Source organism: Bubalus kerabau, chromosome 2 (assembly GCF_029407905.1).
Source record: "Bubalus kerabau isolate K-KA32 ecotype Philippines breed swamp buffalo chromosome 2, PCC_UOA_SB_1v2, whole genome shotgun sequence".
In the NCBI taxonomy this organism is placed as follows: domain Eukaryota; kingdom Metazoa; phylum Chordata; class Mammalia; order Artiodactyla; family Bovidae; genus Bubalus; species Bubalus kerabau.
Window position 1 is genome coordinate 153,221,200 of NC_073625.1, and position 25,033 is coordinate 153,246,232.

A 25,033-nucleotide genomic window follows, 5' to 3' on the forward strand; every position below is an offset into this window, starting at 1 on the left:
ACTGTCATCTTTTACTGGAATTCTATAGTTATGGTGTATTCCCAACACAGTAGCTGGAATGATTCTCTTCCTCTCAGTATGTCTCCCTTTGCTCAAAACCCATCAGTGACTTTCTGCCTCACTAAGTAAATGCCAAAATCCTTACAGTGGCCACCATTTCCTGCTCCTTAATTCATTGCATATCAGCCAGCTGGACTCTGCTTTTCTTTCCTCTCATGTCTGGTCATTTTTTATTTGCTAATTCCTCTGCCTTGAATACTTTCTGCCAAATTACCCACATGGCTTGCTCACTCATCTTAAGGTCTTTACTTAAAAATATCCCCCTTCTTGACTTTATATTTTTTCTCTATAATATTTTTCACTATCTAACATACTATATATTTTAGTTTTTATTTATTGTCTTTCCCCACACTAGGTTCCATGAAGACGAGATTTGTGTCCTTTTGTTCCCTGCTGTGTCCTTAACTCTGAAAACAGTTTGTGGTACATAGTGATCAGTAAACATTTGTTGAGTGAATGACTGGCTTTCTGTGTAGATGTACACATCTGTTTAGTATGTGAACATAATTAATGTTTCTCAAATGGTGTTTTAATGGAGTAATTCAGTGATTTGCCTTTCAGTGAAGTTTTTCTGTTGGCAGTGTGAAAATCTTTGAACTTTAGTTCACAAAGAAAAATTACTATTTTGAAAATACTGAGGAAAAAGGAAAAGTAGCTTATTTGAAGAAAGATGCCACAGAAGCAGACCTAGAATGAAAAAGTAGTATGATCTAGTATAAAGAACATTGGTCTGAGACCAGGATAATCTGAGCCTTACTGTTCTTGGACAAGTCGTTGTATAAAATGAGACAGTTAGTTGATTTCTGTTTTTTCCACTTGTAAAATCCTATAATGCTTTTTGTGTAGATTTTTCTGTAACAAAACCATGACTTTGATTATATTCATACGCTATACATACAAGGAAAATACTCCTTAATCTTCTTACATCTCTCATATTTTATTTTAATCAGATGCTGTTTTGTAAGTGGAAAAAACTAATTGGTTTTCTCATCTGAGAATGCAACAAATAAGCAGAGAGAGCAGATTTAACTCAGCAGTGTGTTAAGCTTAGGTTCTGTTGACTTCCTTAACTTGGTTGAATCTTGTTTAGATTCCTGTTCATCGTAATTTTTTCCAATGTCTTTGCCATATGTTAAGTTTTCTTCAGCCTGTCAGTCACTTCCTGAAATTGTATTTTTTCTATAAAGTACTCAAAATCTTTGAAGAGAAATGATCATTCTTGCCAGGATTTGATCAGTCTCATTATAAAAGAGAAGGGAGTACTTTCCCTTTTGCTCATGTAAAATTTGAATATGTATTTGTTTGGTATAACAGGTTTCTCTCTGCATTGTCCTTAATCACTTTCTGTGTGATTCTGAAAGTTTACCTTGCAGCATTTCCCATCTTTTGAGAGGGTTGGTTTTATGTGTCTCACCAAACTTGTCATTTCTTAACCTTTTTTCTTTCCCTACCAAATATGGGACTAGTAGCCATATACTAATAAAGTAGTTTAGTCATATTATAGTAACCCATCTTGGGAGAAGACATGTATGTATTCATATGTTTTCTCTTCTGCTCTGTGTGTGTGTATACACCTCTTATACAAGATGTTGTGCTTCGTTGCTCAGTTGTGTCCAACTCTTTGTGACCCCATGGACTGTAGCCCACCAGGCTCCTCTGTCTGTGGGATTCTGCAGGCAGGAATATTGGAGTGAGTTGCCATGCTGTCCTCCAGGGAATCTTCCCAACCCATGGATTGAACCCATGTCTCCCACATTGCAGGCGGATTCTTTACTGTCTGAGCCACCAGGGAAGCCTCTTCTACAAGATCATTTCAGTTCAGTTACTCATTCATGTCTGACTCTTTTGCGACCCCATGGACTGCAGCATGCCAGGCTTTCCTGTCCATCACCAACTCCTGGAGCTTACTCAAACTCATGTTCATTGAGTCATTGATGCCATCCAACCGTCTCATCCTCTGTCGTCCCCTTCTCCTCCCACCTTCAATCTTTCTCAGCATCAGGGTCCTTTCCAGTAAGTAAGTTCTTCACATCAAGTGGCCAAAGTATTGGAGTTTCAGCTTTAACATCAGTCCTTCCAATGAATATTCGGGACTGATTTCCCTTAGGATGGACTAGGCCTCTCAAAGAGTCTTCTCCAATACCACAGTTCAAAAGCATCAATTCTTTGGTGCTCAGCTTTCTTTATAGTCCAACTCTCAAATCCTTACATGACTACTGGAAAAACCATATCCTTGACTAGACAGACCTTTGTTGACTAATGTCTCTGCTTTTTAATATGCTGTCTAGGTTGGTCATAGCTTTTCTTCCAAGGAGCAAGCATCTTTCAATTTCATGGCTGCGGTCACCACCTGCAGTGACTCGGGAGCCCCCAAAATGAAGTCTGTCACTGTTTCCATTGTTTCCCTGTCTGTTTGTCATGAAGTGATAGGACCAGATGCCATGATCTTAGTTTTCTGAATGTTGAGCTTTAAGCCAACTTTTCCACTCTCCTCTTTCACTTTCATCAAGAGGTTCTTTAGTTCTTTGCTTTCTGCCATAAGGGTGGTATCATCTGCATATCTGAGGTTATTGATATTTCTCCCAGCAATCTTGATTCCAGCTTGTGCTTCATCCAGTCCAGCGTTTCTCATGATGTAGTCTGCATATAAATTAAATAAGCAGGGTAACAATATACAGCCTTGATGTACTCCTTTCCCAATTTGGAACCAATCTGTTGCTCCATGTCCAATTCTAAGTGTTGCTTCTTGACCTGCATATAGATTTCTCAGGAGGCAAGTCAAGTGGTCTGCTATTCCCATCTCTTTCAGAATTTTCCACAGTTTGTTATGATCCACACAGTCAAAGGCTTTGACGTAGTCAATACAGCAGAAGTGTATGTTTTTCTGGAACTCTTTTGCTTTTTTGATGATCCAGTGGACTTTGGCAGTTCGATCAAGTGAATTTGATTTGCTTGTACAAGATAGGCGAATATAGAAAACTTCAGAAATTCAACTTTTTCGTATTCTTCTTACCTTTATTTTCTAACTTTTCCAAATATAACTTTTGAATTTAATCTATTTCCTTATTGTTTGAATATTGAGTAAGTAATGAAACTCTAATGTCTTTCCTTAGAGTTAACAAGTGTTAATGGTTACTTACATTTTTGTGATTTTTTTAAAAAAAAAATTTACATTCATGTACTAATAAATTTCAATGCTTATAATTTAGGTATGTATCATTTTAAAGTATAGTATCTGTAGGTTAGAATTGTTGCTTAAAACTGCTCCAAAAGCTTGCCAAGGTTTCATGTGGCCTCCTACTGTGACTTTACTTTTAAATTTCTCTTGTACTGAATCTGCATTCATCTTTATGCTTGGCAGAGATAAGAACTTGATTCTGCTTGTGAAGAATTTTACCTATCACTAGTAGTGCTAATTAGAACTTTTCTCTCATACTGCTCCTATTATTTATCACTGAGAAGTAAGTCCACAGTTAGAGCAAGCATTTAGTGTTAAGCATTTAACTTTTATTGTAAAGTTGAAATGTGGAGTTGAAATTTATTTGCTAGCAAATAAATAAGCACCATAATGACTGCTGCTACAGAGATCAACAGGTGGAAGTGAGAGGAGGAAAAATAGGTAAAGAATGGAAGACAGATTTTTTTATAGTTATTTTATCTTTTACATTCAATTTACTGCATTTATTGGGTTATAGAGCTGTTGTCCTTACTGAGTATGTTTAGGATGTGATGGCTGTTGAGGTTGAAAACACTAGTAACTCACTTTTCCCTGAAATGTTGTGTAAGTCAGCTTTTCATGTCATGACTGATTTGACTTCTTGCCTACCTTTCTGTTCCTGGCTTCTCATGTTCTTCAACAGATCCTGCACATGACATCTTTTATGCATCTCTGTTTTTGTATATGCTGTATTTTCTACCTGGAATGCCTGTCTCTAACCAGATTTCAATTCAATCTTAAAGATTCAGCTTATATTTCATCTTTATTACATAGTCTCCCTGCTGCTAAGATCAGTTTGCATGTTATAACACATTGCATATATTTAAATAAATAAAGTCAAGTAACCTGTTTGGAATGGTATTTGGCACCCAATGTTTGCTAAATGTTAGACCTTATTATTATTTTATTAAATTATATTTCTCTGCCATAAGAGTACTAGCTTCTTAAGGCCATGGATATGCTATGTCCAGTCCATCTGTGTATTTCTAGTGCTTGGCATATAGGTGATTAATAAATATTTGGATGGTTGAGTATGCTTTTTAGCAGGCTTAAAGTGGTAATACAGTAGAATCCATGTTGTGGGGAGGATGTGTGTGTGTTTAACTTTTTAAAAACTACTGGGATATAGCTTACTTTGCATAAACCTCATCCATTTTAGGTGTACAGTTTAATTATTTTTAGCAGATTTTCAGAGTTGTGCTAACTACTACAATCCCATTTTAAAATATATTTCATCTCTTCAAAAAATATCTTACGCTGATAAGATTTTTTATTCTTTTTCTTTTTTGTGCTATTACCTAATTGTCAATACTCCTAGGGTAAAAATGACAGGCTAGATGACATAAAGTCAAAGTATTAAATTCCTTATCTCTTGAATGACCAACTTTAGAATTTTCTTTAAACATTTAAGTTTCATACAGTATGTTATTATATTACCATATCTTAGATTAATAGTTTTTAAAGAAAACTGTACATTGATAAAGGTGACTTAGAAATTAAATAGCCATAAATTAAGAAAGAAAATACTATACCCTACACCCCATTAGAGCAGAGAAAGTATTTAATCCCTAGAACCTAGCTCAGTAATGGACATACAGTAATTATTTGTTAATTTTAAGAACCACATTCCTTCTAAATGGAAGTTCTGTGTTCTGTAAGATTCACTTGTTTGAATTTTTGGCGATTTCTTGTCCCCTTTTGCCTGAATTTAAAACTTTGAAGCTGTATTACAAGCAAAGAAATACAGAAATTCTGGGTGATCAGATCAGCCTGAACTCTATCTACTCTTTATTGGGGGAGGAGAGGTGGAGGGAGGCACCCTCTACAGCCTTTGTCCTTTAGATAGTCTTTGGCCTATAAATAAGCCTTTGGCCTGTTTGGCAGCCTTTTGGAATTCTGATTGACAGCTTACTGCATCAGTGTAAATCATGTGACTCCATAACTATTGTGTTTGCATGTAGTGTGTAAAAAAACTGCTCTTTAGAATAAGTTAAAATTTAGAAAAAGAAACCTTATGTATCCCTTTCATAAGACCTCAGGAAAAAAAAATCCTTGATTTGAGATGGGGTTGTGATTTGAAAATATCTAAATATCTAATACTACTTTTAAGACATTTGTTTTTTTGCAATTAAAAAAAACAAAAAACAAAAAAACAGTAAATGCTACCAGGCTGGTGCATGGGATGTCTTTCTACTATTTTATTCAGTTGTCTCTTTACCTCAATCATTCTCTTAAATAAAAAAATCTTTTTTGCTTTATTATAAAAAAGATTGTCACTTCTCTTATTTTGTATGTTTCTATGGCTAGTAATAGCCCAAAGCTTATGTCATAACTGTAGTCTAAATTAGTTTGATAAATCCTTTTGTAGTGGTTCAAATTATCAGAAACTCTAAATGTAATAAATAAGATAGATTAAAATGGGGAATTTTGTGTACATATAGCAGTTGTTTAGGATTTATTAATAGCTTGCTTTATTAAAAAGAAGTTACAGCCTGTTGATTATACCTTAATCCCACTTCTTTAAATGGGATGAGAAACCAGACTAGAAATCATCTCTGTCCCTCAGAAGTCTGCCTTTTACTAGACAAACCTTAGTACATTTTGCAGGTTTTATTTTCTGTGTGTGAGACATAGGACATTGTTTTTTGTTACTGTTTACTTGAGTTGTTTATTGTTTTAGTATTGTGATACAGTGAAAAGCCCATTGTCTTGATAGTGGTGCTTCTGCTTTAGAATGAACCATTGGCTCTAAAAACTGGCTTGAACTCCATTTGACTTGTGGGAGACAGTATCACTTAGTGGTTAATTGGCTATGTATGAAACTGAATTCTGGGCCTCCCTGGTGGCTCAGACAGTAAAGGATCCTTTACTGCCTGAAATGCAGGAAATGTGGGTTCTATCCCTGGGTCAGGAAGATCCCCTGGAGAAAGAAATGACTACCCACTTCAGTGTTCTTGCCTGGAGAGTCACATAGACAGAGGAGCCTCGTGGGCTAACGCCCATGGGTCAGAAAGAGTCAGACACAGTTGAGCGACTAAGCATGCACATACGCTCTAAATTGTAATACTGGGTGTCACACTTCTAGCCATGTAGCCTTGGTCAAATAATTTGACTTTTCTAAGCCTCAGTTTCCTTATTTGCAAAAAGAAAGAAAGATTTTTTCTTCTTACCTCTGAAGGCTGTAATGATTGAACCATGGTGAATATTGAAAGTCTTATTATAATATTTGGCTAATTGTTTTTACTCATTTGCAGCATACTATACAATACTAATACTAGTATTTTTAGTTGTCATATTTTTAAATTCCATAGCTTTACCAAAGCTCAAATGATCACTTAAACAAAGATGGGATAAATTGATTTGGTCAAAAATTGAGGTAAAGATTTCCACACATTTAAGATCAGTACATTTTGAGAAGGAATATTTATTCCTCATGTTATTCCTTATATATAGAACATATATTCTAGTGGAGGAAGGGAACAATAAGCAAATAAAGTTTTACATAGTATATTAAAATGTTGTAAGGGCTGTGGAGAAAAATTAGACAGAGAAGCCCAGTACCCAGATACATAGATGTATAGTTGCTGGATAGTTAGGAAAAGGAAGACCTCATCGTGGAGGTGACATTTGAAACACTCGAAGATGAGCGAACACTGCAGATATTGAGGGAAGAGCATTACAGCCTGAGGATATAACAATAGCAATAATAAATACCTTAACGTGCACTATGTGCCAGAAATTTTATGTACTTTGTGTTTGTTTAATCCTTACAGTAATCCTATGATACAGGTATTTTTGTTATTGTTCTTCAGTTGCTAAGTCATGTCCAACTCTTTTGCGACCCCATGCACTGTAGCCTGCCAGGCTCCACTGTCCCTGAGATTCCATAGGCAAGAATACTAGAGTAGATTGCCATTTCCTTCTCCCAGGAATCTTCCCGACCCGGGGATTGAACCCTCGTCTCCTGCATTGGCAGGTGGGTTCTGTACCACTGAGCTACCATGGAAGCCCATAGGTGGTTTTTTGTTTTTTTTTTTTTTATTTTTTTATTAATCCCCATTGTATAGATGAGGAAACTGAGGCATGGTAACAATTATTATGGCTGAAAATTAAACCCAATCAGTTTATTTCTAGAGTCCATTTTCTTAGTAGTTGCTATATGGTGTGTTAGAAAATGCGTTGAAGAGAGAATTTCCAGTGTGTTAGAGAAATAGTAATGTTAGTGAGGATACAGCAGAATGGATGGAGAGAATCATAGGAATTGAAATCTAGGAGGTGGTAACCAGGGACGGGATGAGATGGAATACTAAAGCCATTGCAGTGATTTGGCATTTACTCCAAAGTGGAAAACCATTGGTAGGTTTTGAAGAGGGACGTAAAATGATCTGAATGACTTTTTAGAAAGGGTTTCTTTACTGAGTCTTTCTTTCCCATGAAGACTATGGGTAGAATTCAAGAAAACCTGGGAACTTAGAAAAAAAATAATTGCATCCTTGTTTTCACTAACTTCTAGCTGAAAGAGTATTTCCTTCAGTTAATAATGTAGCCAATAAACCTCCATATTTATTAAAGTTACCTGTGATTTTTGTTACCGCCTATAAAAATCAGTTTTGTTGCAAGATATCCTGAAATACCATTCATGGTCATCATTACTTTGAAAGTATAGTAATTATTATGGAACTGCTGGGTTCCATTTAATATGACAATGAAGCATATGTATTACAGTTTGTTGTTTCATGTTTTCTATATTTTGGTAACAATACATTTAATTGGCTTTTTTGGTAATAGTCCATATTTCATTGCTATATTTAAAACCACTATCTGAGTTCCAGAGAATAGCAGGGAGGGATAAGAAAGCCTTAAGTTAACAGTGCAAAGAAATAGAGGAAAACAATAGAAAAGGAAAGGCTAGAGATCTCTTCAAGAAAATTGGAGTTACCAAGGGAACATTTTCATACAAAGATGAGCGCAATAAAGGAGAACAGGAGAAGAGATTAAGAAGAGATGGCAAGAATACACAGAAGAACTGTACAAAAAAAGGTCTTAGTGACGCATATAATCACAATGGTGTGGTCACTCATCTGGAGCCAGACATCCTGGAGTGTGAAGTCAAGTGAACATTAGGAAGCATTTCTACAAAGCTAGTGGAGGTGATGGAATTCCAGTTGAGCTATTTTAACATCCTAAAAGATGATTTAATGACATGCTGCACTCAGTATGTCAGCAAATTTGGAGAACTCAGCAGTGGCCACAGGACTGGAAAAGGTGAGTTTTCATTCCAGTCCCAAAGAAGGGCAATACTGTATGATTGCGCTCACTTTACATGTTAGCAAGATAATGCTCAAAATTCTTCAAGCTAGGCTTCAGCAATACATGAATCGAACACTTCCAGATGAACAAGCTGGGTTTAGAAAAGGCAGAGGAACTGGAGATCAAATTGCCAACATCTGTTGGGTCATAGAAAAAGCAAGAGAATTCCAGAAAAACATCTACTTCTGTTTCATTGACTCCACAAAAGCCTTTGACTGTGTGGATCACAACAAACTGTGAAATGGGAATACCAGACCACCTGACCTGCCTCCTGCGAGGAGGAGGACCTGTGTGCAGGTCAAGAAGCAACAGTTAGAACCGGACATGGAACAACAGACTGGTTCGTAATTGGGGAAGGAGTATGTCAAGGCTGTATATTGTCACCCTGCTTATTTAACTTCTATGCAGAGTACATCATGTGAAATGCTGGGCTGGATGAAGCACAAACTGGAATCAAGATTGCTGGGAGAAATATCAATAACCTCAGATATGCAGATGACACCACCCTTATGGCAGGAAGCAAAGAGGAACTAAAGAGCCTCTTGATAAGGGTGAAAGGAGAGTGAAGTAGCTGGCTTAAAACTCAACATTAGCCTCCAATTAAAATAAATAAATTTATATTAAAAAAAAAAAAAAGAAAAGAAAACTCAACATTTCAAAAAGCTAAGACCATGGCATCCGGTCCCATCACTTCATGGCAAATAGATGAAGAAGCAATGAAAATAGTGACTGATTTTATTTTCTTGGGCTCCAGAATTACTGGTGACTGCAGCCATAAAATTAAAAGACACTTGCTTCTTGGAGGAAAAGCTATGATAAACCTATACAGTGTGTTAAAAACCAAAGACATCACTTTGCCAGCAAAGATCTGTATAGTCAAAGCTATGGTTTTTCCAGTAGTTGTGTACGGATGTGAGCATTATTAGACCATAAAGAAGGCTGAGCACTGAAGAATTGATGCTTTTTAATTGTGGTGCTGAAAAAGACTTTTGAAAGTCTTTTGGACTACAAGGAGATCAGACTGGTCAGTCCTAAAATAAATCAGTCCTGAATATCCATTGGAAGGACTGATGCTGAAACTCTTATACTTTGGCCACCTGATGCCAAGATCCAACTCAAAAGAAAAGCCCCTGATGCTGGGAAATATTGAGAGCAGGAGGAGAAGTGGGCAACAGAGAATGAGTTCATTGGATTGCCTTACCAACTCAATGGATGTGAATTTGAGCAAACTCCAGGAGATACAGGACAAGAAAGCCTGGCACAGTTCATAGGGTCATAAAGAGTCAGACACAACTTAGCAACTGAGTAACAGCAACAGTCTGAGAAGGTGGCCCTTGATTGCACTGGGCTGACAAGGAAGTCTGTGGCACACAAAGATTAAGACTCCCTATGAGGATTACTTTGGTTGCTGTGATAATAATGGACTGGAAGAAAGATGGAGAGCAAGAACAGCGAGGGATGCAAGTTAAGAGGCTTTTGCAGTTATCTAGAGGAGAGAATGGTGAGTTGGGTCAGAGAGTGGCAGAGAAATCATCATATGTAGTTGTATTTCAGATAAGTTTTGATGATTGAAGCAATATGATTTGCTAACAAATCGAGTGTGTAATATGAGAGAAAAGAAAGAATTAGGGTTGGCTTTCATATATAATTTGATCTGTGCAACTGGAAGGATAGAGTTGCCATTTGCTGAAATTCTCTTTGAAATTATTAATAGACCTGGAATATTGGATATATTGCAAATTTTTAAAACAGTAACATAAGGCTTATAAAAATACAAAAATACTAAGAGTAAAATAACTCATAATCTCACCCTCATATGAACCATGTGAGATGGGGTAGAACATATGTTTGTTAAAGATCAAAAGTTTCGGCTTCAGATATGTTTGATGTATTTATTAGACATTCTAAGTATTATTTCATGAATTGCTCTCTCCACTTAATATGTCTTGGCATATGCAGTTATTAGAAAGAATGAGGTGGTCCTGTACATAATGTGAACTGGTATCGTTTCTGAATGTCTGGATGTTTTACAGTGAGCATGTATCCATGTGTTAGGTAACTTTAAAGTGAGAAAAACAGGTTAAAAAACAGAATGGTTACAGTATGTGATAGAATAATTATGTGCTCCTTAGGAAGAATAAAATAGATCTGCATATACCATCATGAAAGGTCTTCCAGATCTTTAAATAAAATAAATAAAAGTAAGGTAAAGAACAGAATAAGTGTATCAGAATCATAGTAAACCTAGCTATGTTTATCTTTAAAGAAAGAGGCTGTGAATTGTCAGCAAGGTTTTCGCCCACCTCCCTTTTTTAAAGCAATTCAGTTTACTAACCTTGTACATATATTACTTTTTAAATAGGGAATTCTTACAGGGAGTGAGATTATGGATTAGTCTTTGTACCTTTGTGTTTTTAATAATTCTTATGTTACAGTTTTAAACTTTTATGATATATCCAATATTATAGTTCCAGTAATAATTTCAAAGAGATTTTCAGTATTTAAGAATGTGAAGATGAAGTGAAGATAGGAAATCATCATATAATCTTTATTAGGAGTAAAATATGACTTTATGTATATATATGACTAGAAGAAAAATTAGGGATGTACATCAAAATGTTAATAGCAGTTTTCTCTGGGTGATGGAATTTGAGGTGATTTTTTAAAAACAATTTTCTTTAATTTCTTGCAGACTATGAGAAGACAACGAAATGAAGTTGTAGTTGAATTAAGAAAGGTGAGTCTGATTAATATTGTGTACTTTCAAGTATAATTACAGCAGCCATATATAGAGAAATTAGCAAATGTATATGAATCTCAAGTGCTTAAATGAGCGTTTCTTTTTTCTTTGAAAATGGAGATATTGACTAAATTTGACAACTATTGGCAAGGTATATTTTGTCGAGTATCTAAAATAAAGGTAAACATATTATCTGACGGTTTTTTCTTCTGTAATTTTAAATGGTTTATATAAAGTGTATGTCATAGTTATACTAAATAGTTCTGCTATTTACAATAATTACTCCATAAAAGGAGCTTGGTATTTAAAAATTTCATCAACTTTTCAAGTATTAAAGTAGGTTAGTTGAGAATATATTTTAAAATTTGTCCTGAACATTTTAGTGAAATTCAAGTGACCCTTAATTTTTGTAAGACATTGTTAATTTTTGTCTGATTTTTGAACTGCCCAACTTTTGCTTTGACTTTGCTTTTAGGTGATAAAGAGCAGCTCCCAGATGATGTATAAAATGGTTCAGTACTTTTAAATAAATATGTATGTTTGGTCCTGGCTTAAACTCTACTCTTATTTTTTTTAATCAAATTAGTGTTTTTTTTGTTTTTGTTTTTAGTTTGTTTTTACATTGTTCACAGTTCATTAAAAATGTAGTGTTTGGAGTTTGGGGCTCAAATAGGTGTTGCTTACCTGTTTAATTCACAATTTGGTTTAATTGTCTGCATTTGCATTTTACTTTTAAAAGTCACTTTGTATTTTTTTGTAGGCACAGGATTGTCTAATTTTATGTGAAACTACTTAGCTTTTAAAAATTTAACTGAAGTTGTATTTTTTTTAAGAATAAAAGAGATGAACATCTCTTAAAGAGGAGGAATGTACCACATGAAGATATCTGTGAAGACTCTGACATAGATGGTGATTATAGAGTGGTAAGTTATTGTTATTCTGGTAATTTAAAAATTCTGTGATTTTTACATAAATACAGAATTACAGGGTGAATTTTTAACTTAATTTTCTCTAACTTTTTCCTAGCAAAATACCTCTCTAGAAGCTATAGTTCAAGTAAGTTGATTTCCCCTCCCCCACCCTCATTCATATTTCTTGTACTTGTCAACTAATTATTGTGTATCTGCATCAAAAATTGTTTGTTTTTTTTATAGAATGCTTCAAGTGATAACCAAGGAATTCAATTAAGTGCAGTTCAAGCTGCTAGGTAAGTTAAGGACATACTTAATGTTTGTAACAGGTTTGGATTTTTACTATATAGTAGTCCTGTTTCTTATATTAACTTTGATGACAAACAATAAAAAATAGTCATAGACCTAATGAATTTATTTTAAAAATTATTCTCTAAGATTATTCTCTAATTTAGAGTATTAAAATTAGCAAATTTCTAATTCACTAAGAACCAGAAACTTTAGTGTACATTTAAAACGTGCAAACACTGGAGAAAGGTTGATTTGACATGTTATTGCTATAGACTAATAGAAAAACATTATAAAACTTCATTCTTTAATGAATAATAGGTTTAATTTTATTAAAAGTCAGATTCTTCAGCTCCTGCTCGGGTAGCTGATTCTTCTCACAATTTTCATATTGCTCAAATGATAAGTTGAATTAAAGCTTTAAAAGACGCTTACTCCTTGGAAAGTTATGACCAACCTGGAGAGCGTATTGAAAAGCAGAGACATTACTTTGCCAACAAAGGTCCGTCTAGTTGAGGCTATGGTTTTTCCAGTGGTCATGTATGGGTGTGAAAGTTGGACTGTGAAGAAAGCTGAATGCCGAAGAATTGATGCTTTTGAACTGTGGTGTTGGAGAAGACTCTTGAGAGCTCCTTGGACTGCAAGGAGATCCAACCAGTCCATACTGAAGGAGATCAGTCCTGGGATTTCTTTGGAAGGACTGATGCGAAAGCTGAAACTCCAATACTTTGGCCACCTCATGTGAAGAGTTGACTCATTGGAAAAGACTCTGATGCTGGGAGGGATTGGGGGCAGGAGGAGAAGGGGACGACAGAGGATGAGATGGCTGGATGGCATCACCGACTCGATGGACATGAGTTTGAGTGAACTCCAGGAGTTGGTGATGGACAGGGAGGCCTGGTGTGCTGCATTTCATGGGATCACAAAAAGTCGGACACGACTGAGCGACTGAACTGAACTAAACAGCATGTACAGGCTGCAAGATGTTAAGATTTAGGACTACAGAAACTCCTACTTATCATTTTACATATTTCTGTTGTAAAACCTGTGCACTCATATTTCAAAGGAAAAGCCAGAGAAACTTAACTACTGAGACATTTGTATTAATAAATAGCTTGGGGAAGACATGGTTGTATCATAGTACAATATAGTGGTTTCTTTGTTTTTTTATATATGTAAGAATAATACTCTATGTTCTAATTATCAGTAGGAAAGAGACACTTAAGCAAGAAATTAACTTGTTATAAAATTTTAAAGTGAAAAAGACTTCACATCTTCATATAATATCTTATCCAGTGCTTTTGAGTCCCTTTTATGTTTATTAGACTTTGCTACTTTTGTATGTTCACTGTAAATGGCCTAGAACTGATAAGGAAATTATAAGATTACAGTGTTGTCCTCTACAGGTTAAAGAACTTATTAGAAAGGTCTTTGTTAATATAGGAAGAAAGTCACAGAAATCTTCATATCTCAACAAATTAATGTTAATAGGAAGAATGATTAAGAAATTAATACATTATGCTCACCATTGTCAGTGTTAATTAAAATATTGAAGCAGCTCTTCTCAACATGAGTTCTGCAAGATAATGAAAGTACTAAGGCAGGGTATCTGAAAATACAGTGTGTGGATCCCTAGGAGATCCTGAGATATAATTCTAAAAAAGAATAAGACTTTATTTGCCATTTTTTAAAAATTGTGTTAGCATTCACATTGATGTTGCAAAATTGGCTGGGTAAATTACTGGCACCTTAGCACAAAACAGTGTCACCAAACTAATGATACATTGTATATATGGTATGTACCATTTTGCAATCAAAGAAAAAACATCATTTCTCTTTAAGAATGTCCTCAGTGAAGTCGTAAAAAAGTTTTCTTTTATCAAATTTGAAACAAAGACTGGCTTATTTCCTACTTTGTGTAAAGAATTGTGCCATATATTATGGAAAATACTGTGAGGAAGCATGTGGATTAATTGTTGCTCTGTAGGAAGTTTAGAAGCTAATTGGGAAGGCAAAACTATATAAAAAATAGTGATGCTTAACAGTAAGTATAGCTGTATGCCATGTAAATATTCTTGGAATTTAGAGAGAGCAGCTCAGACGGTCAAGAATCTGCCTGCAATGCAGGAGACCTGGCTGGAAAGATCCCCTGAAGGAGGGCACGGCAACCCACTCCAGTATTCTTGCCTGGAGCTCTCCCCATGGACAGAGGAGCCTGGTGGCCTACAGTCCATGGGGTTGTAAAGAGTCAGACACAACTGAGCAACTAAGCATACACACACAGGTTATATAGATAGAGCTTGAATAGACAGAAAAGAGAGCATTCCAAGTGTGGGAAATAGGATTTAAAGGGCCTGCAAATTAGATTGAAATGTTGGGACAGACAACTGATCCTTGAATTACAGAGAATTAGTTAGACAAATAAAATGGAGTCAGTTTGTGGAATGTTACAAAGCTCAGTCAAGGAGTTTACATTGATAGGATAGTAAATTAGCAGCTATCACTTGGTTTATATATGGGAATAACATTTCCTTTAGTTGTTGAGAATGTTGTTGAGCTTTTATGGTCTTTAATTTAGTGTATAGAGTAGGATAAAGAATTGGAAACTGGTATCAGCTATAAACTTGTACCAGCATCCTACACACTTTTGTCCTAACTTAAAAGAAGTGGTAAAGTGTTCATGTCTTTATGGTTGTTAGAACCATGTCTAATGGTTCATGTCTACCATTTTCCTAATTAGTAATAATTTCTGTGAATTTATAAATCTTTTTATAATAGAGAAAATTGCATTATATAAATTTAAAAAGTAACTTTCAAAAGAGTGTGGCAAATATTCAGGTTATTGTAATCAAACATGAATTTGAATTTAATTATGTTTCATTAAGTTTCATAAGGAGTATGTGTATCTCTTATAGGAAGCTTTTGTCCAGTGATCGAAATCCACCAATTGATGACTTAATAAAATCTGGAATATTGCCTATTTTAGTCCATTGCCTTGAAAGAGATGACAAGTAAGTACATTCTTTTAAGAAATAACTTAGGGTGTGTCCTTTGCAGAAGACAACATTTTCTTAGTAGTTAATTAGATCTTCAACGAGAAAAAAAAAAGGCTATAAGATGGAGTTGAAAAGCCAACGTGAAAAACAATATGATATGTTTACCCTAAGAGAAGGTAAAGATCAAAAGGGAACTTGCAAGTGAATTTAGTTAGCCTTTAAGCTTTGAAAATTAGTAAGATCTAGTTTATCCAGATAATTACTTGAGAAAGCTGTTTAGTTAGTAATGTGCAGGTATCTTAATAAAGAGTTCTTAATAAAAATAAGGACACGCTTTTTATACCAAAGAGATATTTTAAATGGTCATTGGAAGTTAAAAAATACTGGGTATATAGATCTTTTACATCAAAATATTTAATACTTTTAAAATGCTGGAAGGGAGGAGTGGTTGGTAGATATTTTGGGCCAATGTAGAAATTCCTGCTGTTTAAAACAATTTGTTTTTTTTTTTTTTAGTCCTTCTTTACAGTTTGAAGCGGCATGGGCTTTGACAAACATTGCATCTGGAACCTCTGAACAAACTCAAGCAGTAGTTCAGTCTAGTAAGTTGGTTATTAAGAAACAAAATTGTAATTTTCCAAAAACAGGTTATTTAAAACACTTAGTGCTTTTTCTGAAAGAATAGAGCGATTAAATTATAAAATAATTACTTTGAATTCAGTAAGGCAGTTGAAATAAGCCAACTTAAGTATGTTACTTTGATCATCTTATCCCAGTGAGTGACATGTTCTATTTTATAAAGTAGCCCTTTGAGAGAATGGCTTGAATTTTTTTTTTCATTGTTATTATAGGATTGGTTGTTTATGTTCCAACAAATGTAGGTAGGAAATAATCACTGAGTTATGTTTTGTAACTTGAGATTTCCATGAGTATTATTTGATTCTGCTTCCCAGGTGGTGCTAGTGGTAAAGAACCCACCTACCAATGCAGGAAACAGTAGAGACACAGGTTTGATCCCTGAGTTGGGAAGATCCCCTGGAGAAGGGAATGACAACCCACTCCAATATTCTTGGCCGGAGAACTCAATGGACAGAGGAGCCTGATGGGCTATGGTCAGTAGGGTTGCAGATAGCTGGACACGAATGAAGTGACTTAGCACACACTAAACAAAGAAATTCATAAGTTTAAGAAGGTACTTTGAAAATCCCCTTCAAATACATAAGCAGTATTCTTGTCTAAAGGCTTCCAGGTGGCTCAGTGGTAAAGAATCCACCTGCCAATGCAGGAGACGCAGGTTCAATCCCTGGGTTGGGAAGATCCCTTGGAAAAGGAAATGGCAACCCACTCCTGTATTCTTGCCTGGAGAATTCTATGAACAGAGGAGCCTGGCAGGCTACAGTCCATAGGGTCACACAGAGTCAGACACAACTGAATGACTAACACACACACCTAAGTATACCTGACTGATCTCTGTGTACTTAAAAGTAGCATTTTTCAAAGCCATATCAGAAGGAAAAGAAATGGAAGAATCATGTATTCAGTGCAGTGTTATCCTGTTAAATGTCTCTCTGTATTTCCTTGTTGTTAAGCAACAGAAGCATTTTCTGATTCAAAATGTCTCATGTGGCCAGGTTAAAGACCCGTGTGATATACTATTTTACATTTCTATATTCAAAAGTTATTTTAATTATTGGAGAGTTTTTTTTCAAATTTGAAGATAATACTTACTCTATAAGGAATTCATTTTTTTAATTTAAATCCAGGTTTAATTATAAATAAAGTTTTATCCACTTAATTTGATATTTGTCTATATGTTGAAGCTGTCATTTTGATGGTGGCAGTTTTGTCTGCTACTCAGAAATTTTGTACTACTGTTATTCTAATGAAAATCATTTAATGAGAATATATTTTATATATATATATTTTTGATAGATTCATTTCTTTTGGAATTTCAGCAAAGAAGTTCAGTTTTCAGTTTACAGTATTGTCAACTTTTTTTTTTTTTCAATTTTTTAAAAATCTAATTGATATATAATAATATCTTCAGACTTAAATGATAGCATGTGTTTTCTTCCTTCAGATGCTGTGCCACTTTTCCTGAGGCTTCTCCATTCACCCCATCAGAATGTCTGTGAGCAAGCAGTGTGGGCCCTGGGAAATATCATAGGTTTGTCTAAAACTCGTAATTCTAGTCCAGCAATTGTTGTGATCATGTACTGTGTAGTACAAATGCCTACTAGGAGTTGAAAAGGAAAAGCAGCTTGCCGTTTTCAGTTCTAGTTTTTATGAACTATTTTACAGAAATTATAGCTGTTTAAGTGTAAACACATAGTAAACAGAAGGAACATTTTGTTGCTTATGCCATTATATCTCTTTGTATATAGTCAGCTCTTAGTTATTTGAATAATTACAAAATATGTATATGATTTAGGTATTTTCCTCATCCTCCTTCATTACGGTGAGGTCCATTTTATTCCTCAACTCTCTTAACTGTCCTAGGAAATATTAAGAAAAAAGGAGGTGGTAAAACTTACACCAAACTTTTTCTCTACAATAGCAGTTCTGAGAGGAATCTTAAGTTGAAAATTTTTATATCTCTTATAGATTTTAGTACAGTAAAATATAGTAATGTTGTCCACTATTATCATGAAGTCATCATCATACAGGTGTCTATATGACTGTCATATAGACAGTCTTGTTAAATGTTGACCACCGTGATTACCATACCTTTCTGGTTTTCTCTGATAAATAATTGCAAGAAGAATAATTAAAGACAGCTCCAGTATTTCAGGAATTTGTTTTTTAACTACAACATTAAGTTTACACAAACTCAAAAATTCACAAAGCTGGAGAATAGAAAAAATCTGGGGTCTGAACTGTATTGTGTACCATTATATTAAGTTATTTTTGCCACAGATTTTTTTTTTTGCATGGAAGTAATCAGCCTTGCTCTGATAAAGCTCTTCTTTATTACCCTTCTGGGGGCCAAGGTGGAAGGTGAAGTATGGTTAGTGCCCCACAGTTGTGAGTTTTCAAATGGGCAGATTTCCCTATAAACTGTTCTTGGCATACAATATATTGCTGTTAGGAATGCTATCGTTTGTATATCCAGAGTCCCTTACTTTATATCAAATTTTAGATTTATAGCTTATAATACCACATCTTGATCTCTGATTTTTAATTCCAGTGACATTATGGAATAAATGGATACAAAAAGAACAAACATTTCATCTTCAAATACTGTAGACATAGTTTACATAGTTTAAATGTATAATTTATAGTTAATATACTCTCTGTGCTTTGACGTCAGGTCATCAGTATAAATTCTAGATATTTTTCTCTGTAATGGTATTCCCATATTTCTTTTTATAACATGAAGGTTTTTTAGAGTACCATTGAGAGAGAAGACAAAAAGCAACAATTCTCTGTTCACAAAGTATTTGAAAACCTTATTTAGGCTTCTGGCATTTAGATGCCATAAAAACATTTTATAGGTGAGCAGCATATAAACCTGAATACATGAATAATGTACAAAGGAAGTCTTAGTACCTTATGTTACATCTCTTGGCTCAAAGACCTAAAATGTGAGCTAGGTTATTATTGTCTAAAACTGCTGCATATATCAAAATATATGGTTCAAGTACAATAAGCAGCATATTGAACCCAGTGCTTTATGTTTTCTGAATTACTTATTGTATTAATAAATCTTCCTTCCTACAGGTGATGGGCCACAGTGTAGAGATTATGTCATAAGTCTTGGAGTTGTGAAACCTTTACTTTCCTTCATAAGTCCATCTATTCCTATAACATTCTTAAGAAATGTTACTTGGGTTATGGTCAACCTATGTCGCCACAAAGACCCACCACCCCCAATGGAAACCATTCAGGAGGTAACAAGTGTTTTTTGTTTTTTTAAAAAAACTAGATATTATTATGTGTATATTTTTATCTATGTATATTTTAAAATCTATATATTTCTCCCTCTTTAGATTCTTCCAGCTCTTTGTGTTTTAATTCATCACACAGACGTAAATGTGAGTAAATGCTTTCCATCATATATTTTTATGTGTATATATATTTAAGGCTTCACCCAGTTCAAGAGCTGTTATACATAGTTTGGTATTTTTGTATTTACTCTGTGTTTACCCATATCACAAAATGTAAATTTCACGTGAAATCAAGCCTGTTATTTTGGTCTGGGCAGTAATGTGTGTGCATATATTATGTATTTATTTTGCAAAAACTGACATTAGAAGTTGTTAAAGTTGCCAGTTAGTAAGCTCTCACTAAGATTATATCTTTGACTGTTCATAATCTTTTTATGAAAGCTCATTTTGACAGCTGGCCAGTGAGAGAACACATACACCTAGTGGTATTATTTTTTTAAAGGTTAAAAAAAAGTATGTGTGCCTTTATGCATGCATTTGTATTCATATACCATTCTTACACCAAACCATAAACAGCAGTTGCTCTTTAATTTCATTATTACTCTGTTAATTCATTTATAGTGACTTTGCTAATGGCCTCACTTGGTATAAAGATAATTCTTGAGTATCCAAACAACAGGGGAAAAAAATCAGTGCAAACTCGATTTTAAACATAATAAATATATCCTACTCATTCTTTCTAACACAGCAAAGGAAAAAGCAACTCAGGAAGAAAGAATGAGTAGGAAACAGATCTAACTGCTTATAAAGTCAGTCTAGCCTTCCTGTGTTAGAGGAGCTAGAAATGTTATGGGTAAAAGGAAATCACATGAACAAAATGCATAGCAACCATCAGAAATGTGTAGTTTTTAAAAACACAGTTTGTATGATCAGTGTGTGACAAACTGCTTCATTTCTTCATTTTCTTAGGTAGTAATACCTTTTTACCAAGATCTCTCTAAAGATATGGAACAACTTAAACTTCAAATTATACTACATTAAGTTAGAATTATATTATGTGTTTGACATTCATAGAGGAACATGATCTTTGCTCTAAAGATATTTTTAATAGCTCCAAATAGTCTAAGCTCTTTAAAAGCAAACAGAAAACACAAATGTAAGCAAATTTTGGTTTTGGCTTCTTATAGTCAAATTTTTCATATTTTATTTTAAAAGATTTCCAAGAAAGATTAATCTCAAAGTTTATAAGTCTACTGGAAAAACCAGACATCTTGGTTGACCTTATTTTCAGAGCTGTGTTGTGTTCTTTCCACTTGTTTACCCCAATCCATTTGAGATTGTAACTCCATTTTTCTTACTCTTGATGTTATCTTGAATTTCCCAAACCAGTTTGCATTGTTCTTTTTTTACTAGCATTAGTAATATTGTTTGCTAAATAATAATGTTTACTAAAAATAAAATCTTCTTGGGTTAACACTTAGGAGCAAGTTCTTAAATCAGGCCATCAAAGAAGTAAAAATAACTAAAATAACGAAACTGTTTCCACAAACCATAAGTGAAATGTTGAAATTACACGAGAGTTGTAATTAGTAAACTTATCCATAGATTTGACTTTGCTGACACAAAAAGTGCATATGAAGTTACTTTTGTGAGTTGAAATTTAGTTGTCTCACTTGTTTTGATACTTCCTTATGTGTGTGAATTTTTTCATTCAATGTCTCCTTTTTACATTAAAAAATATCCATAGTGCTTTCTTGAATTTCTGAAAGGAAAAATGACAAAGTGCTGTTTTCTTCTGGGGGCTTCTTGGATGTTATAAATATACCATTGATTTAGAACGTAAAGATTCATAGAGTTCATATTCTAGAAAGACTTTGAAAGTAAAGTTTCAGACATAATTATTTATTACTGTGTCTTTGTCAATAATTGCATTATTTAGCAGCTTAACAGTTGTTTTTCATACTTTGTTTTGCCATAACTTCTAATTAGGACTTAACATACAAAGATGAAACACAGTGGCCTGTTGTACTTTGAAATATAATCATAATAAGTTAATTACATGAGCTTTTTTAAAAAAGTAGTTTTGGCAGCTGATGTAAATTATAGTTTGGTTGGTTGGTTCATTGTTTTGTTTTTTTAAACTAGAACATGTTTTTTGATTATAGATCTCACAGGCTGACCTGTGGTTACTCTTAATGTCTTTATCTGTAGCTGTGGGAGACTTCTGGGAAATTGCCTCTGGTTTTACAAAGCAAAGCAAACTGGTTGGAAAAGATGAAAGTACTATAACCCTAATACTGGAGTGTTGGCTTTAGACCAACCAACATGGTACTGATGTGAGAACACCTTGAGTATATTCACCTACCCCAGATATTTTTAATGTGGATACATATACATATAATGTTGGATACATATACTCTTTCCAACTGTATGCATTTATCACAATGTCCTTGGGCCTATTATCCCTCCATCTGAGCATTTGGGAAAGAGAATGTCTTTTTCTCATATTTTATGTGCTACATAGTATATTTGTATCTTTGTGATTGAGGAGTGGCTATCAATCTGTGATTGGGATCATAATTAACCTAAATATCCTAACTATGACGGGAACATGAACATACTTGATATAGACATTCATAGTTGACGGTGCTTAGTATAACAGAGAAGACTAACATTCCAGTGATTTTAAGTGAGAGCAAACAAGAAAGAAGATGGTAGAACAATCAGAGGTTAGTCCATATGGTTAAAATTTTTTGAAATGAGAAAATATTCAAGGATTATTTGAATTGTTTTTATTCATTAGATATTGGTAGATACAGTCTGGGCCCTCTCTTACCTTACTGATGCTGGCAATGAACAGATACAGATGGTAATAGACTCTGGAATAGTCCCTCATTTGGTTCCTCTTCTCAGCCACCAGGAAGTTAAAGTGCAGGTGAGTTTTTTATTAATAACATGCTACTATCTGCTTTAAACATGACATTTGAATATGGATAATATCAATAGTTTAAAGTATTTTTTAGTCTAATAATAATATATCTGTGATGGAAAAGAGTGAATTATTATATCCCCATTTTAAAGAAGGAGAAAATGAGGTATGATTACTACAAGAATATCCCTTTTCCTTCAGAAAAAAAAGCCAAGTTGACTTCTTTGTAAATTACTGATCTCTAACGTAGAGCAGGGCAGTTCTTAAAGCAACTTGGGTAGCATCTGAAACAAGTATTGATGGTTTTATTTTTCCTACTTTCCCTGTTTTTCTTCTTTTACTCTCCCACTCTTTTTTCCCCCTACAGCTGTCCTTTTTTACTCTTCTTCACTGCACCTGGCAAGTTTAGTTAATGCTCAGCATCACTGGCACTGTGATAAAGGCTCTGTACTGAAATGTGCTGCTTAGGGGCTTCCTAACTTGTATTCTTCCAGTTACGTAAAATCATTTTCTTTGATTTTTGTTTTATTGTATTATTTTAAAATCCTTCCTTAGAAATATCCCAAATAACCTGTATCTAGAAAAAGCTAATAAAGAGAAGGTGAGACGTTCACACAGTTATAAGCAATAACTGTCAAACAACAGTGGTAAAGGGAGGTGCAGCAAGCTCTCCCTGTCCTTCGGAGGTAAATAGCGTGCTTTAATCGTAGAATGACAAAGAACCTATAAACTACAATAATAGCATAAGGAAAACTGTTAATCAGATTCACTTTATCAACCTTGGCCAGATGATAAAATCAGGTGTGTGAAGCTTAAAGAAAAAAATTGGTTTCCCTTGCCCAACTTTTAGAATTCGTTTCAATAAATCTGCTGTATTTCCTTGAAATCTGGGCTTTAAAAGGTGTTTAGGTTATTCATATGCTATCAAAATGAAAACCCATCTCTAAAATTTAAAGCACTTTAAAGAAAAGAAGGAACACTTAGCTAAATTCACAAATAATTGATTAATAGAATACTTTGTCATTTAGGGGTATTTGTAGTCTATTTTAAATATTCCTACTAAATTCTTATCATAAAGTTTGCATTTCTTAAGTGTGGTATTTATGTCTTGGTATAGGTTTTTGGTTTGCATTTTGTTTTTTTCTGAATGCATCTTCACTTTTAATACTGGACTTTGAGAAAATAGTGCTTAGACTTTTACTTTAGCCAGCTCTCAAAGAAAGTTAATGTTCTATACCTTACCTGATTACTAATATAAATTTTATAAAACTTTTTTAACTTTTCATGCCATAAATTTGACATGTAGAAAGAATAATGTAATGAACTATGTAGGTTTCCTGTATATTTCTACTTCCCCTCCAGATTACTTTGACACAAATCCCAGATATTGTATAATTTCTTCCAGCTTGCATCTGTAAGAAGTAAGCCTATTTTTTAACATTCACAGTACTGTTAGAGCACTTTAGAAATAATCATTCAAATCCAATCAGTATCTGAATTTTACTTTTTGCCTCTCTTTTTTTCACAACTTGACCAAATCAGTAGGTCTTCAAACAAGGTCAGCACATTACATTTAGTAGCCATGCCCTTACGTTTCTGTTACTCTTCCTTTATTCTTTCCCTTATTAAATTTATTTGTTGAAGAAACTGCTGCTAAGCTGCTAAGTCACGTCAGTCGTGTCCAACTCTGTGCGACCCCATAGATGGCAGCCCACCAGGCTCCCCCGTCCCTGGGATTCTCCAGGCAAGAACACTGGAGTGGGTGGCCATTTCCTTCTCCAATGCATGAAAGTGAAAAGTCAAAGTGAAGTCGCTCAGTCGCGTTCAACTCTTCGCGACCCCATGGACTGCAGCCTACCAGGCAGGCTCCTCCGTCCACGGGATTTTCCAGGCAAGAGTACTGGAGTGAGTCGCCAGTGCCTTCTCCAGTTGAAGAAACTGGCTCACTACAAAATATTGTTGAAAGAAATTAAATAAGACCTAAATAAGCAGAAAGATACCTATGTTTGTGGATTGAAAGATTCAGTATTAGGGTGGTAATGGTCCCCCAAATTCTCTACAGATTAAATGCAGTTCTTGTTAAAATCGATATTGAAAATACAGTGGACCCAGAAATAGCCAAAACAGTCTTGAAAAAGGAGTCAACTTTGGGGACTTCTCACTTAAAACCTGACTACAAAGCTAGAGAAAACAAAATTGTGATTCTAGTATAAGGATAGACATACAGATCAATGAAATAGAATCAAGAGTCCAGAAAGAAACTCATATATTTGTGATCAATTGATTTTCGACAAAGGTGCCAAGAAAATTCAGTGAGCAAAAACAGTCTTTTCAACAAGTGGTTCTGAGGCTACTGGATATCCATATATATAAAGGAATGAAGTTGGATCCCTATTTCACACTATATTTTTAAAAAATAAACTCAAAAATGAATCACAGCTATTATTAAATGAAAACAGATATTATGAAACATCTGGAAATATAAACCTCTTACAAGGCATAAATCTTCATAACCTTGAATTAGGCAGTGGTTTCTTAGATTTGACACTGTTAGAAGCCAAAGAAAAAATGCCCGCACCCCCCAAAGAAAATTAGACTTCCAAAATTTAAAACTTCTAAAGAGACCATCAAGAAAGGGAAGAGACAACCCACACAATGAAAGGGGATAGTCACAGATCATATATGAAATAGGATT

The 25,033-nt window shown here is 34.5% G+C and overlaps 1 protein-coding gene across 3 annotated transcripts in view; it reads left to right on the forward strand.

Moving 5' to 3' along the window:
* Positions 1-25,033, forward strand: part of KPNA4 (karyopherin subunit alpha 4) — a 62,153-nt gene that overhangs the window by 19,436 nt on the left and 17,684 nt on the right. For 2 of the 3 annotated variants that reach the window (XM_055569208.1, XM_055569206.1), the window contains exons 2-11: positions 11,280-11,324; positions 12,161-12,250; positions 12,354-12,383; positions 12,482-12,534; positions 15,442-15,537; positions 16,039-16,124; positions 17,603-17,689; positions 19,243-19,412; positions 19,512-19,556; positions 22,213-22,344. In XM_055569208.1, the coding sequence (XP_055425183.1) occupies positions 11,280-11,324; positions 12,161-12,250; positions 12,354-12,383; positions 12,482-12,534; positions 15,442-15,537; positions 16,039-16,124; positions 17,603-17,689; positions 19,243-19,412; positions 19,512-19,556; positions 22,213-22,344 (834 nt within the window). Of the gene's footprint in view, positions 1-9,790; positions 10,089-11,279; positions 11,325-12,160; positions 12,251-12,353; positions 12,384-12,481; positions 12,535-15,441; positions 15,538-16,038; positions 16,125-17,602; positions 17,690-19,242; positions 19,413-19,511; positions 19,557-22,212; positions 22,345-25,033 lie in introns of those variants that run through there. The other variant, XM_055569207.1, reaches the window with a different exon arrangement.